The 16,538-nt window shown below is 38.4% G+C and overlaps 1 protein-coding gene across 1 annotated transcript in view; it reads left to right on the plus strand.

Annotated features, from left to right (window-relative positions):
- Positions 1–12,156: 12,156 nt before the first annotated feature.
- The window catches only part of LOC113227397 (inactivation-no-after-potential D protein-like), a 138,943-nt gene continuing 134,561 nt past the window's right edge, over positions 12,157–16,538 (plus strand). Inside the window, exons 1-2 of the mRNA XM_026460290.1 lie at positions 12,157–12,170; positions 13,534–13,872. Of these exons, the coding sequence (XP_026316075.1) occupies positions 13,830–13,872 (43 nt within the window). The 5' untranslated portion in view covers positions 12,157–12,170; positions 13,534–13,829. The remainder of the gene's footprint in view (positions 12,171–13,533; positions 13,873–16,538) is intronic.

Below are 16,538 nucleotides of genomic sequence, written 5' to 3' on the forward strand. Positions count from 1 at the left end.
TAAATTAGAAGTGGTTAGCTAGCATCCGACAATAGCCAACTACTTATAGGTTTTAAAAGACATCAGAGCTCAGTCAGCCATTTTCGCTTTGTATGATGGCATGGGTGTGTCATTATTTCGTGCATATTCTCTAAAATCTTGGAAAAATGCCTTATTGTGCTTATTTTAATAAATTTTCAATTTTCTGTTTATCGAAATATTTTTTTGTTAAAATAAACGAAAGTAAAGCTTATCTTGTCGCTGCTTGTTTGGAGAACTAAATTAATAACTCCAATTCGGCGTCGTTCAGCAATGAAGCGCTAGATGGCAGCATATTGATTGAAATTTCAATGTAATATCAAAACGTCGTAGCTTGTAATAATAGGTATTGATGGCATTGAACTTTGAACGATATGCCAACATATGTTTAACAATCCAAAATTTCCTTTTTAAATTTAAAACTACGACGTTTCAAATTAAGAAGGTGTGAGTTTTGGCGACATTGGTTCTCATAGTAATCGAGGCTTAACGCGCTTCCATTGTTTTTTTCTTCCGTGCGTAAGGCAGACTCCCCTGAGAAAAATGAGCAAGAGAAAACTTTATCGTTTACAACATTTATTTCTAACCTTATAAATCGAAATTACCTGCCAGAGTCTATTTATTTACTATGTTTAAGACGCCAATAGAGATCGACAAGTCGTACATTTATTACTTGCGATTGTCAAGGCAATAATGTCGAAATTTCGTTACAACAAATACAGTCGAAAGCAAACAAAAAAAAACAAATTAAGTCAATGTTTTCACTAATTTACTCACATTACTGTTTTGTTGAGTTCTCATTGTAATTGTTAATGAACACTAAAGTATATTTCCATTCATTCATTCGTTCGTTTTAAAAAATAACACAAAAGTATATGCATATGGTAATTTTCAATTGAAATATATTTCAGTCGTTTTGAGGAAAACTTTTTTTATACGATACTGCCACTACGATCGTCGCCCTGGGACAATTAAATAGTTGACAAGTCCCACGTGCCTGCAATTTCACCAACACCCTTACCCTTCAAAACCGGAACGCAGTAATGGTCACTGCTTGGCGGCAGAAATAGGCAAAGTGGCAGTACTTCCCTGGACGAACCCTATCACAAAGAGCTCCGGTGCTACTAAATTACTACTACTTCAAATTTGTTTTCGGTGATCCGTTCTTAATCTCACTTACGCTGTACTCATTCACTCTTTTCATATCGTTGCATTTGTAACTTACTATGGCGTACAAAGTACGCTTCTTTAATACATCTATAAATTGGGAGTATAGCGCTGCAGTGACCAAAGCTTCTCGAACAAAACATTGCTTTATGAAATTGATTGAATATCATTACTGCTATTTCTTTTGTGAATTTACTCCAATTTATAATTAATTACTTATTTGTTCGATCTTTGTATTAATAATTGCTTTTAAACCTGAAGGTATGTAGATTGGTGCCGCCGCTTAGATGAAAATATTCGCATATTTCGGTCCCACAAACCATTGTGAAAATATTATTTACATGTACAGCCATTGTATTGACATGGATTACCATCCCTATGGAGCTATGTAGAGGGCGTTGACTTAATTGCGTTACACCCGAAGAGGGGAGATTCCTCCCATTAAATTCGACCTACTCTTAGTATGGGGATCGCTTTGAATTCGTGAAACTAGCGGGCGATTAAATGTCATGAAGCATTTTACTCTTATGCAGACTTTGACGTATTGCGCTTTGTGTGAGTATGTTACCAGTTATTGTCCTAAAATCGATCAAGTGTTACAACGTTAGACACTTCCCTCTTCCTTTTCAGAAGGATTTTTTTCAAGTTTATCAAAAAGAGTAAAGAGTACATTTTTGCCTGTCCATTGTATCGCATGAGCTCTTCTTACATTGCATTCGATCAGATCTCATTTTGAAGTGTCTTCTGGTTCTGTGTGTTTCTTTTATGACGCTAATTGACTAGCAAGTCGTATGCCTAATGGTAATGCCTATCTGAAACAATTTCCGTACCACTCAGACCTTTAAATCGTAAAGATCTGATAATGCCACTGCGCCCGTCACTCTAAGACATAAGTTGAAAAGTCCCATGTGCCTGTAATTTCTAATCACCCTTACCAGTCAAAGCCGAGACATTGTAATACTCACATTACTGCTTGATGGCAGAAATAGGTAAGATGGCAGTACTTCCCTATACTTAAAATACATACAAATTTGTAATTAATATCACTTTAATAATATTTATGCTTTTTTTAAAATTACAATGTCGTGTTGACGTCTAGGTCGGATTTTTATCCAATTTTGTAAATCGAATAAAAAAGTCCAGGTTTCCGAATCATAGGGAATAACAAACGTAAAATTGGGCCACACTTTTTGGTAAAGTGACAAGGGTACGCCAGAGTGGAGTCCTGGTTCCATTAATTCATATAATTCATCACAATGCCAAACATTTGCAGGGAAGGGATAATATGATTTCGCATGTAAATGTAAATGAATCGAAACACGCGGGAATTAAATTGGATTTTATTATGCGGAACAACTTGTTCACAATGGATTATAAGTGACGGTAATTGTACAACATTAAAGTTATAAATAAAAAAGACTGGTTTCAAGTTTAAATAACATTTGTATTCATGTTGAAGGACTATGAAATGAATTTATAGAGCATTATAGGGAAATGTCAAGTACTTAGAAAACACAAGCGTCAAAGTATCAATTGGAAGTCTTTAAATAGACTGCGGACACAAGTCGGCCGAAGCAAGGAGAGCATGCACAGGTGGGGTTATAGCTCTGAGAGCGCATATAATTGTGGTGTCTCTCCCCAGACTACGGCACATCTTTGGTCTTGTCCTGCATGCACAGGCGATAATGCTGTGTCAGTCGCTGAGTGCTGGTCCTCACAATTATAAACGTCAGAGTCGATACTCTAAGAAGAAGAAGTATCTTTATTTCATAGGTAAGCAAATTACGCTTGAAGTAGTCATATTGATTAATACTGCACATTGGTAAGGCACATTCTCCTGAGAAGAATGTACAACAATCTTTAGGGGTTGCTCTTTGTAAATATACCCTTACCCTTACTTACTTACTTACTTACTTAGTGAAACGTAGTAATGCTCACATTACTGCTTGGCGGCAGAAATAAGTAAGGTGACAGGACTTCTCTGGATGAATTCTTTGATAAGGAGCTCTAATGGTACAAAAATTTTGTAAAACAGTAAAACTTAGTCATAGATTTTTGTAGGCTGTTGTGTTATAACAAAGTTTTTGTTTAATTCCAGTTTTAAAACTCTTGATTGGCAAATTTTGAATATCGACAGCAATCTTATTATAGAAGCGTATATATTGCCCCTTAAATTTATTTGTGATGTATGATCTAATCAGAATATCTCGATTTCTCAAATGATAGAATCTTACATCAATATTGGACACTAATGAAAAAATAAACAGTGACTTGTTTTATTTTTTGCGTTCGTTATATAAAAATGTGTCTTTTAAAGTTTGTTACTTTATTAATACTGGCGCGGTGTGCAGTACAGATAAGTCTAAATGTCCAAACTATCAATTTATTAAAAATATAATAAAAGCCTTTTGACGGAAAGGCAATAAAACAAGAAAGCAATAAAATTATAACATAATATTTATAGAGTGAGGCGTAGATACTTTTATGAGTCTATAAACTGATACTGCCATCAAAATTAGCACTTTGATAATTAATTGCAACTTTACGTCTATGTTTGCTAGTTCTGAGCCTATAATATGATATTTTTATGTATTACTTTTCAACTTTTTTATTATGAAAACTAACACGGTTATCACACATTATAATATAAAAATAACGGGACTTAATCGCGTAGTATTTTAGTCGGAAGCGGTCCGACTAGTTTCGACCATAATCGATGGTCTTCTGCAGAGGTTGAGTGCAACGTTCAGACGTGACGCGGTCGCGAACTTTTATACTTTTCAACTTCCTATTTTTTATTTATTATATCTAGTGACTGGACGAACAAGTCGTCCGCTTGGTGGTAAGCGATACGCCTATCGTTCACAGTTGCAGTGCCACTTAGAGCTTTAAATCACAAAGACCTTAGGGGCACTGCCACTGTGCCACCCTAAGACATATGTTAACAAGTCCCATGTGCCTGTGATTTCACCAGCACCCTTACCCTTCGAAACCGGAACATTGCATTAAGGTGGCAGTACTTCCTTGGACAAACTCATTAATAAAGAGCGCTACTGCTGCTAATGGGTGGTGAAGGAATGACGGGTGCATTGGTTGTGCAACTCAGATCGTCGCTGTTTTCAAAACTCACGTTACTGCTGGGCGGCAGTAATAGGTATGGTGGTAGTATTCGTTTCGATGACCTCTTAAACAACATACTTATACTTTTATTTCGAATCTCAAGAATAGAAGAGAAGATCTTTATAATGAGCTTTCGAACGGGTTTTTAACGACTTTTTTGTCTTCAGCGCCACTTGAGAAACTTATGAAGTTTCTTCGCTCAGCCATGTATTTCTCACATGTGACGCTGATGGCGAAAAAACACTTTAGATCCAATACAGCGAAATTTGTAAGATCTATTGACTCAGTCAGTAGCTAGCCTCGGAGTCGGTGTCGGTCATGATATTTATAAATACTTCGCTGGCTCAGCGACCCGAAGTGGATCTTGACCTCCGGCAGCAAAGTACGTCATTTACGTACGGACTGTCGGGCTTATGCCAATTCCGACCATTCGGATACATTCAGCTCTTTTAAATCTTTAGCGACTCCATCCCTCTCACGATATCTTGAACGGCCCTCTGGATGACACCCGTGGGTTGCCCCAAATACGCTCTTTTGGCAGCAGCCAGCGAAGTCGGGCAGATTTTATTTCCTCGATTAAGTTCGGCTTAGACACTATAGAATCTGGCCATCCAGTTCCCAAATAAGTAACTATTGCAACTGACATTCCTCACCGTTCCTCGTTCAATCGACTAGAAGGTCCGGAACACTTCATCCTTATGTCGTTGATATGCCACTGCTTCCTCCTTTCTGATGCGTACGGCAAAGGAATGGAATACTAATAATACATCTGAGTTTACCGAAAAGTATAATCACATCGTCGCTTAATATCAAGTGAGGCTGTGGCCAAGGGTGGGTCTATTATCTAAAATAAAAAAAATTCAATAGAAGCCACATCCCACATGTCGGTGATCGCGTCATCGATATACTTCCGACGTTTCTCGGTTTTGGCATTCACACAAGACCGTCATCTTGTGGGCGGTAGCATCCACAAGAAATAATTTCGACCGAACCAACACCATAATGTCAGGATTATTCGCAAGTATAACCCAATCTGTGATAACGGATTGCTCCCAATGGATTTTGACCCAATATTATTATTAATTGTGCCCCATACATCAACCTTACGTCAAGTGTATAAAGCCTATTGTTTTGTGATAATCGTGGTGTTTAGGCTTAGTTAGGCGTGGTCGAATGGATTGCACATCGGTTTTCATTGTGTCGCCATCTTTGATGTCCCGGGTTCGATCCCCTTCCAGGTCAATGTAGAAACTAACTTTTTGTACATTGTCTCGGGTCTAGGTATTTGTGGTTACCGTCGTTGTTTCCAATTTCCATAACACAAGTGCTTTAGCTACTTACTTTGCGGTCAGAGCAACGTATGTGATGCTCTCCAGTGGCGTAGCTTGGGGGATGTAGAGGGGGCCATGGTCCCGGGCGGCACAACAAGAAAAAATTTCTTCAATCCAATCGAATAGGAACCGACGTCTTCCAGCAAACTGTGCCAAACACTATGCCAACTATGTTACGGAACGAACCAGCGGACTTCACCAATTCTTCTATGTGCTTGTTTGTCGGATCTTTGAGTCTGGTTTTTAACGACTTTTTAGCCGTAGCTCCATGAGAAATCTATGAAAGTATTTCGTCACACAGTTAGCCACCTTTATTAGGCTAGGGATGTCGTTATTCACTGTAATTAAGTATTTTATTGAATGTTTTTAATTTAACAAAAAAAAATCAATAAAACACTTAATATTTATTTTATTTTACTCAAAATTTAAAAAAAAACACTATTTGAGAGAACGACTTCCTGAACAACATCGAGGTGGCGACGGCAGGCTAACACAAAAACACAATCGAGCCGAGCCTGCCCGAACGAACTACTTTTGTAATCGTGATAATTGAGAGATCAATCAATACCTCTAATGAACAATACGTCAACTTAATTTTTAGACCTGGAATCCGAATCACAACTCTGAAATGAAAATCCCTTTATATACATTTTTAAGCATCTAAAGCATTGACTTACAATTATATGGACGTCGGGTCCGCGCTAAAAAGTGTCCGAACTTATAGGGCGTTAAAATCGTATACAGAGCGTCATTCACGCTTTAGTCTTCGTTTGTTCGACTGACAGCGAAGCAAGCAAAATTAGACAGTACTGCGATGACATTACAATTTAAATTCAACGTTTTAGCTTTTTCATATTCCTTTACATGTCACTACGTTTAAATAGGTTGACTTGGGACATTTTTTTCGTGGTTTTTGTATTAGACCCGTCGTCCATTTATTTGTAAGTCAATGATCTAAAGGCCTAAAATATAGGAATGCATTAAGCCTCTCAGACATTCTTGCTATCTAAACAATGGGACGTTTGGTAACTTTCATTCGATAACTGTGTTAATAACGTTTGTGACCTTTGCCGGTAGAGAAGTTCGAGTTATCGTACGGGAGTGACGTCATTTCGGTTCGGTTTCGAATACGACAGTTTGACGTTCGATTCGGTTCTTGTGAATAAAAATGAAAAGAAATCGTACGATGTCTAATCGAATCGGTCGACAACTGAGTTATTGTAAGTTAAATTAAGTTAATTTTTTGGCACGGTTTGCTAGGAGACGCTGGTTCGAATCCAGTCGGATTGAAGGAATTTTTTCTAAGTGGAAATCTTTGTATTAATAACAATAACAAACTTGTGGAGTAATGGAGTGATTTCACAAAAAATAATTAGATGTCATGGTGGTGAAATATCATGCGTTCAATAAACTTAATCAAAAAAAAATAAAACTTGCTTGATTTATTTATAAAGACAAAAATGCCAGAAGGAGGTTTAGGTACTCCATTTGTATACTTGATGTATAAGTAAATACACTCTACCTTTTGCTATTACTATTCGAATAAAACGTCTCTTCAAAGATTAACCCTATGAATAAACAGTTAATGTTCATTTTTAATTGATTAGTTTGGTACGGTCACGGTTAATATCGACATACACAAGTATTAAAAAAATACAACTGATATTTCAAATACAGAGTCACTGTGTAACTGAATTTTAACCTTATATGCAGACTATTAAGTTTCAATAATGTAACGTTGCGTAGCTCTGTAGGTTAGGTCAAAAAATCGCTGGTTAGAGTCCCACCAGATCAAAGGAATTTTTCTTTTAGTTTATTTAGAATAGAATAGAATAGAATAGAATAGACATTTATTGCGACGCCACAACACATGATACAAAAAAAAAAGAATTATAACACAGTACGATGAACATTAAAATTAAAAATAGTAACAGTAATAATAATTAATAAACAAAATAGACATACGTAAAACAAACAAATGAAAAAAGAAAACATTAAAATTATCAAAACAAACAAAAAAGGAAAAAAAAAAAAAACAAAATAACAACAAATTGTTCAGTCATTTGTGCAGTCGTGGCGTACGCAAAAGGACTACATTCAGCTTTTACCACAGCCAGAATTGACTGTGGCGCTGGTTTTCAATGAGCCCTGATCCGAGATGAGTGACTGACGTGTGTGTCGCAAAATAAAATAAACTACCTACTTAAATATTTGTCTATGTAAGTGTATTTTGTGCATTGTGTTACTGCTGTGTGTGTTATATTATATTAAATCTACATAAATATAACAAAAATATATATATAAAATATGAATATACCCTCTGTGTGTATTTATAGTGTGGTAACGTAATTATCTAACAAATAAAATTTGATCTCGGTATGAACAATGACAACTAAGATTTATTCAATTATAGTCACAAACTGAGAGCGAGCTATTATAATATCAAATAATCTCAGTACAGAATATTAAAAAGAACCGACCACAAAAATCCGTGGATTCATCCCCTAGTTTACCACCCTTAGAGGTGGAATGTTTTCTTCACATTAGGGCTGCCTTTCTACCACAGATGTGCGACGTAGTGAAGCAGTGTGTGAGGAAAAAATCCACCAATACGATTACTTCATTTTCCTAGCCTCGCTTAGCACAGTTCCGGTGTAAAAGGGTTAGCGGAGCTAAGTTTTAGCTGCCCCTGTGGCCGAACGGTATTAACGACTACCACGCTGAGGACCCAGGTTCGTTTCTCGGGCCGGAAGAAATATTTGTATGGCCTACATTTATTACTCTCGTGAGTTTGGGTGTAATTTGTGGTTGTCTATGTGTGTGTCCATGGCACCCGCGTCACAGGGTTTCCCTAGTGCGGGGCTATATTGAGTGTGTGTGCGTTATAGTACATTAAAATTCGTCAATTTCCGTAAGACCCGAATAGTTCCGAAGTTTCGGATTTAGACAATCGATAGCCCCACCGAATAAACATGTGTTGTCGACACGTTTATTCATTGGGGCCATCGCAGTAGTACTCGAACTTGAAATAGACTCATTTGTAAGTTAAATATTATGTTTTATTTTCGCTTTGCTACAGTCATGAAACAATTATGATAATTTCTAACATTATTTATTTTTCTACACTTAATGTACAGTCGACAACAAAACGATATCAGTGTTCAAATTCATGAAAAATATCGAAACGTATTAAAAAAAAACTACCTTATTACTACAATTTATATATGTATATTATATAGCCGTTTTAGCCTAACGGTGCCTTTGAAGCAGAGTATCGTGGTTTCGGATCCGGGCTTACACTTCTGAGCTTTTCGGTGAAGGAAAACATTGCGAGGAAAGCTACACACATCTGCAAAGCAGTTTAATTCTGTGTGTGAATTTCCCAGTCCGCAACGGACCAACGACGTGAGAAGAGGCCTCTGTCCAGCAGTGGGACCTATTAATAGGCTGTCTATTATTATTATGTGATAATTATAATAAATAATATTTTTTGAACATTTGCGATTTCACCTTAAATTTACTAAGGACGATGGATAAAATTTTCTTCCTCACTGTACTCTAAGTATCAATAAGAATAGAATAAACATGAGTTCATAGTAAAGGCTGTCCAGATACATTAGAACCCTGAAATATTGGTAGTAGCATTGATTTTGAAGTTAACATACATGTTATGAGAAGAAGTAATTAGTTCTTTCTAATTTCGTAACACATTTGAAACGTTATCGGCTACAGATGAAAACTCATTTAACGAATGTTGTAGCAGCAGTCGAGGTCCTTCTGAAATTCGTCCTGGGAAGCAATGTACCTATTTCTGCCGCCAAGCAGTAATGTGGGCATTAGTGCGTTTCGGTTTTGAAGGGTAAACGCGTTTGTGCACTGTATCCCATTCGTATTTTTTCCGAATTCGAGACTATAGATCTCTAGAAAACTCGGAGTCACTCCAAATGTCACGATATATTTATTTAGAAGTTGTATTGACTACTTTAGCACAGTCAAGAGCACGTCAAGCTTGACACTTTGTACTTTGGATTAATCTTATCGTAAGCGGCATAGACTTGGATTTAAATCTTAAGTGTCAGGCTTGACGTGCTCTTGACCCTGTACCATCTTGAACCACCCAATGATATACGTCTAACTTCATACTACCACCTTAACGTAAGTTATAAAAGAGCACTGCTTAGTCTTGATACAGCAGTATGCCCATGAATGTAACTTTTAGAGAATACTCGTAAATTTGTCAGTCTGAATACGTTATCAAATAAAGTGGAGTGAAATTGAGATCGGATTTTATTTACCCGGTCACATTTAAATAAATAAATTTATGTCGCTTGTGCTTGTACGGCTAGAGATAAAATTACACTTCCGATACTTCTAACCTTTCGGACTGTCATTTCTTGGATCCGAATCCAAGAGATACGAATATGACGTAGCAACTCTAAGGGCGCTGGTGAATTATAGGCACATGGGACTTGTCAACTTATGATCTTCTTCCTGGAGTATTTCCTTTGCATTATGACATGGGATTTTTCAAAAAGCGTGTTTACAGGGCTCTCAAAGGCTGGCGACGCTTAGGCAGCTCATCTGATATTGCAAATGTCCATGGACAACGATGACCATCTCCTATCAAGTGGCTCGTCTGCTCGTTTGCCTCCTACTTTACATAAAAAAAATGTCTCAGGTTGACGGAAGTAGTCGCAGATCTTTGCGATTTAAAGCACTGAGTGATACTGCAACTGCTGTGGACAGGCGTGTCGCTTACTAACAAGCGAAGAACTTGTTTGCCCCGTCACTAGGTATCGTAAAAAAAACTATGTCAGGAAAGGGGATGTTAAATTTGCAATACAAAATTTTGTTCCTATACTGGCTGCTAGGCTTTTCAAGTATCATAACAAATATAAAGATTAGGTCCTAAATCAGTATTTTCAAAACACAGTACTTCCCTGGACGAACCCTTCACAAGGACTTTTTTTAAGATACAACTGGACGGGACGAACAAGTCGTTCACCTGGTGGTAAGGGACACGTCTTAAACAAACACAGAGCTTAAAATCGGAAAGATCTGAGGGGCACTACCTCTGCGCCCGTCACCTTGAGACATGAGTTGACAAGTCCCATATGCCTGTAATTTCACCAGCACCCTTACCCTTTTCATAACTGCTTGGCGGCAGAAATAGGTAAGGTGGCTGGCTGTACTTCCCTGAACGATCTCTTTCACAAGGATCTCTGCTGCTACTAACTGATAATCCTAGGATATTCGTAAATTGATATTTGTAGGATTTACATGAAGAGATACGCTTTTATATTTATGTTGCGTACGGTATTGGAGTGGAATTCCTGCCTGTAGACTTGTTCCCTGAACATTGTAACTTAGGCCTTTTCAAGGTGAGAGTGAATAGGCGTTATATAGGTGTGCCTGCTGCATCATTGACCTCATCATCACTCTCCGAGGTGAGGTGGAGATGAAAAAACTTGTAGTACTATACAAAATGTTGCCACGTGACTGTATTAAGATTTCTTTCATAGGAAAAATAAAGCATTTACCTGGCAATTAACTCCGCCATGTGACTTTGCACGTGATAATTCCTCGACATTGTACACGAAGCCGCTTTGTTCTAATAAGTGAAGTGAAGGAGCTCTATTTGAGCAATCAACAGTGTCACGATGTCACGTAATTTATTTAGTAGTGATTTCCAAATAAACTAAATACTATTTATTAATCATTAAGACATTGTCTTCTCCATAGGATAATTGGTAAAATACTAACAACTATGCAGCACTATATTACCAACAACATGAACAACAAACTTGTTCCATCACTAATAATTTATTACATTTTATTTAATGTAAAAATGAATAGATTTAAATAGATCGCTCTAAACGGTAATAACTCTGTGCAGGACGGGGGTGGAGTCGTTGCGAAGGACGCTTGCACGTTTGAACTTATCCTACCAAATTCAGATCTAAAATGTGTCAGACAGTAGCTACAATAAAAACTTAAAAGTTTATCTTTGGTAGTTTATTACGTTTTTTATAAAGTCATAGAAGAAAAGTTGTTGTTTAACAACCTCATAACACTACATAGTAGAGCTCCTTGTGTTCGAAGCTAGTGCCTCTGCTCACCCGAGGCACTAGCCTCTCGAAAACCGGATGAAGTCAAGTGACAGATGCCTGTGACAACCTTGTACACCGGTTGGTCTGGGGTTAGAACCTGAACTTGTAAGGTTCCAGTGCGCGCGCAGGTCATAGTGCCCTTCCCGCATATGTTGACAGGGAGGGACACTATTAACAACACTTATGTAGAATGATGTGGGGCTATTCGGTTGACGTAGGTTGTTGTAAAATATATAAGGCACCGTACTGTCCGAAGGCTTTTATTGTACTGAAAATACACGTGTAATAGAATTATGTACATAATATGTAAGCGCGTAAATGCGTTAAATTATGACATGCCTAATGTACTGCTCGTACATCATAGTTATACAGAAAATAATTGCATACTATGGAAGTGAAACATCCTGTTTTCCGGTTTTGAAGGGTAAGGGTGCTGGTGAAATTACAGGCACTTGGGACTTGTTAACTTATGTCTCAGGGTAACGGGCGCAGCTGTGGTGCCAATCAGATCTTTGTGTTTGAAGGCTTATAGTGGCAATGTAATTGTTATGGACAGGCGTATCGCTTACCATCAGGCGCACGACTTGTTCGTCCCACCAGTTGGTATCGTAAAAAAAAAAATTAGGTAACAGGTTTAGGTTTGGTCCATGACTTTTAATAACTCACCAAATTTTACTTTGGTACAAAAATAACAATATTTAAATGGATCGCTCTAAGCGGTGATAACTGTGTGCGTTAACAAAAGAAAGAGCAAGTGCAAATGGGTAATTTTCAGATTAGTTTTCTCTACATAACTTCGGTGGCAATTTATTTATTTAAATGTGATTGGGTAAATAAAATCCGATCTCAATATCACTTCAATTTATTTGATAACGTGTTGTCTAAAATTTACATTCAGGGGTGCACGGCTGGATCAAAACTGAGCTGCTCCGCCTTTGCCGCGGTTCTTTTATAACTTACGTTGAGGTGGCAGTGTGAAGTTAGGCGTGAATATTGGGCGGCTGAAATTGGTACTTAAGTAGTTAATACAACAAATAAATACAAGAAATGCGTCAAGTTAAACAATAGTCAATAGACGAACTAAATGGGTAACGCGTAAGACTGGTTTCACAGCTGTGAACGGGCGAGCGAGAGCGAGTGTGACCGGGCCATCCGCATGTGTAGAATCCGCAATGCTCTGAATCGAGTATTTAATTTAGTGACGTTATTCACGGAAGACGGTAGCCTACAATGAACGCACGGTTGGCCGGTGCAGATTCACGCGGTGCGTGTTCCGTACGGAGAAATCCGCGTGACTGTAAAACGATATTGTAACGCCACACGTGTTACTCCACCCCGGTGCTCCGCGCGGACGGTCCGCAGTGCTCTGAAACCAGCTTAAACATAAATATTCCAGAATATTATCACGTATAATTATTTAATATTTCACGATTATATACTCATAATAATTTACTTATTTAAAAAAGCGTCCTCTTTAAAAAAAAGTGCAGGAACGCATAATAGTGTATTTTGTTTCTCCGTGTAAATTCGCATTTCACATTTGCCTTGCTATTATTAAGCCACTATTTTTTTGCTGTTAAGTCTGTGTTTCATCAGAAGCGCGATGATAAATCAGAGCTTCGTTTCCGAAATAACAGCTGAGAGCTCTACGTGCGTGGAAACCACAAATATCTTAAACTGCGGCCATAACAACCATTTAGTATTCGTAAATTATCTTATCTCGATTGTTAAACCGTAGGAAGATAAATGGTAAACCGGTGAAATTGTAAAAATTTGTGTTAAAACAGGAAAATACATAATCAAGTGTTGGTGCTATATTGTGTTCGTAGTGAGATAGAAATTGTAAAGGATTTTTATTTGTATTTGGGTGTGAATAGAGATTAAAATGCGGTGATTGTGCGAACCATTGACATTATAGAGTTAACCAATTGTTGTGAGAAGACCAGTGGGGACACTATAAAGTGTTCAGAAACCAAGACGTGTTAACCCAGTCATATTGCTCGGCACGTGCAGCGAGTGCGCGCGGCGTGCTTCGCGCGCACGTAGCACGCTCGCGCACTTAGAGACATGCTCTGAAAGGGCCATGGAGACGATTTCCGAGGATGCTGAGGCTGAATTGGAACTTGGTAATGTTTTTAATTATTTTTTTCATGTATTATTGAGATTTTTAATAAAGATTGAAAACATTGGAAAATTTCTTCGACCCGGTGGGACTTGAACCCACGACCATGCTGCACCGCATTGCTCTTACCAACTGAGTCACAGGTCAAGTTACCGAGCGGTCGAAATTCTACTGTGTTTTTATTATCGATCATTGTACTGGCTTTCGTTATTATTTCTAAGTCACTATTATTTATCTTAGTTACTATTAGAATGTTCGTAGTAATGTATGTTTGATGGCATTTGTACGTTTCCCAGAGTACACTGTTCGGTTGAGGTTGTCCCTATCTACCGACCCAAGAGATGGGGTTTTCCGGAGAGACTATGGGTTCGACGGCAAGACCAGGGTACAGCGAACGTCCGGGCCAGGCCACCCGCTAGTGATTCGCCTTTGCGGGCGGTGGACCCGGACTTGGGTATGGACTCGCTGGAGTTTGCGGTTAGCTGCAGAGATGGACATGTTTTTTTGCCCCGGTGGTGTGTGGCCGGGGCGTCAATCTTGTGCGCAGCTCGTCTTAGTGGCGGTCTAGTTGAGGGCCTGAAGCGAGGAGACGTGCGGGGCACGTGAGTTGCCCTTTAAGTTGGAAGCTATGTCCGGACATTGTCGCAGGACACTGCGACTGGCATCTCCGGCACTAGCCCGGAGAGCTAGTAGAGGATAAGCTAGATATCCTGCGGTCCCTCCAGCCACTTAGGTTATTGGGAACTGGAGAGACGTCGTTTTTTTGCGGCGTCGGAAAGTGAGCATGCCTTATAGCTCCGCCACCAATGAGGAGATTTGGTAGTTGACTTTAGAGTCGACGGTTTGGCAGTGGCAAGCGTCAGTCGTGCGGAGGCTCACCTAAGGCACTAGCCTTACAAAGAACCAGATGAAGTCCGTGCCAACGGGCTGATCTGGGGTTAGAGCCTGACTTAGATGGTCCCTGTGCGGGTTCGCTCCCACAGGTCATAGTACCCTTCCCGCATAACCGAGAGGTTAATGGGGGGGGGGGGGGGGGGCATTATAAACAAAAGTTACGTAGATATGGGATAGGTTCGGTTAAGGTAGATTGTTGTAAAATATATAAGGCACCGTACTGTCCAAAGGCCTACCATGTAATTGCAATAAAAAAAAAGAGGGGCAATGCGCGCGATCAGCAACGTTATTAAATTAATAATTATACAGAAAATAATCGCATATCATGGAAGTAAAACATCCTGTGTTCCAGTTTTGAAGGGTAAGGGTGCTGATGAAATTACAGGCACTTGGGACTTGTGAACTTATGTCTCTGGGTGACGGGCGCAGTGGTAGTGTCTCTCAGAGCTTTGCAATCTAAAGCTCTGAGTGGCACTGTAACTGTTATGGACTGGCGTGTAGCTTACGACTTGTTCGTCCCGTCACTTGATGTTATAAAAAAAATCCTTACATTCAACAAACTCAAAAGAATCTTAAAAGATTTTTAATTGAATAAACTATAATGTAATGTATTTAAGTCTAATTTCCCTTTTTTTCAACTTCCTCGTAAATATGATGAAAAACGTGTGCCACACGGACGGAACGGCAATCGCAAACGTTCGGCCCATTAATTGAGTTCGTAATTGCCTACTTGCCGCCCTTGTGACGTATTGTAAAATGGAAGAAAACCATCTTGCTACTCCGACAACCCAGTGAAAGTGAAATCGTACAAAATAGCTGCAATTTTTTTTCACGCTTCTTCGCTCGAGTGACGAGCAATCAACAACTCGTGATGAAGCGCCATAGAGAGGCGAAATGGGTGTCTAATATATTTTTGGTGGTGGTTTTTGTAATAGTTACCTTTATGTTATTTAGGACTAGTATTCACTACTTAATTTCCGTGACAACTTTTATTATTTAAGTATTCGATTGTGTAATATTATTTAATATTCCAGTATTGTATTGTGAAATATTATTTCATATTACACGATAATATGCTTGAATATTTAAATAATAAAAATTGCCATGACCATGAGGTAGTGAACACTAGTCCGAGAATGACCGATTAATTTTAATATTTTATGCGTATTCTACAGAGTCTTTTCATTGCATCGAAACGTTCTACCATTCCCTTTCTATAATTGGGGGACTAGAGGTAGGCTTGGGATCCACTCCTATGTTATACATATACCTATCTAAGATTCTCACGAAGCGAAACTCCGCAACAATTGTTTGTAAACCGATTTTGATGATTCTTTTTTGTTGGAAAGAGGTTGCTTCAGTAATGGTCCCATTTAAATTTGAAGAAAATATTTCACCTCTAAGGGTGGCAAACTAGGGATGAATTCGGTCTCGCGCACTTTCCGTTAACCGATTTCAATAATATTTGACAAATAGATGTAATTATCGAGTTCTTAGGTTTTCGCGATTGTTACACATAGGAAATGAAACTGTTTTTCCGGATTTAAATCGGATGGGACCTGTACAGGGCCCGAAACGTCGGTTTGTTTGAAAAAACAAATATACGCGATTTAAATCCGAAAAAAACAGTTTCATTTCCTAAATAGATGTAATTCTATGAATTTTTTAGGTTGGTTTTATTTAAAAAAAAATTACAATTATAATAATATCAAGTGACGTAACGAACACGTCGTGCATCTGGTGTTAATCAACATGCCTATCCATAACAGTTGCAGT

Source organism: Hyposmocoma kahamanoa, unplaced genomic scaffold (assembly GCF_003589595.1).
Source record: "Hyposmocoma kahamanoa isolate Upper Pololo Valley unplaced genomic scaffold, ASM358959v1 210, whole genome shotgun sequence".
Lineage (NCBI taxonomy): Eukaryota > Metazoa > Arthropoda > Insecta > Lepidoptera > Cosmopterigidae > Hyposmocoma > Hyposmocoma kahamanoa.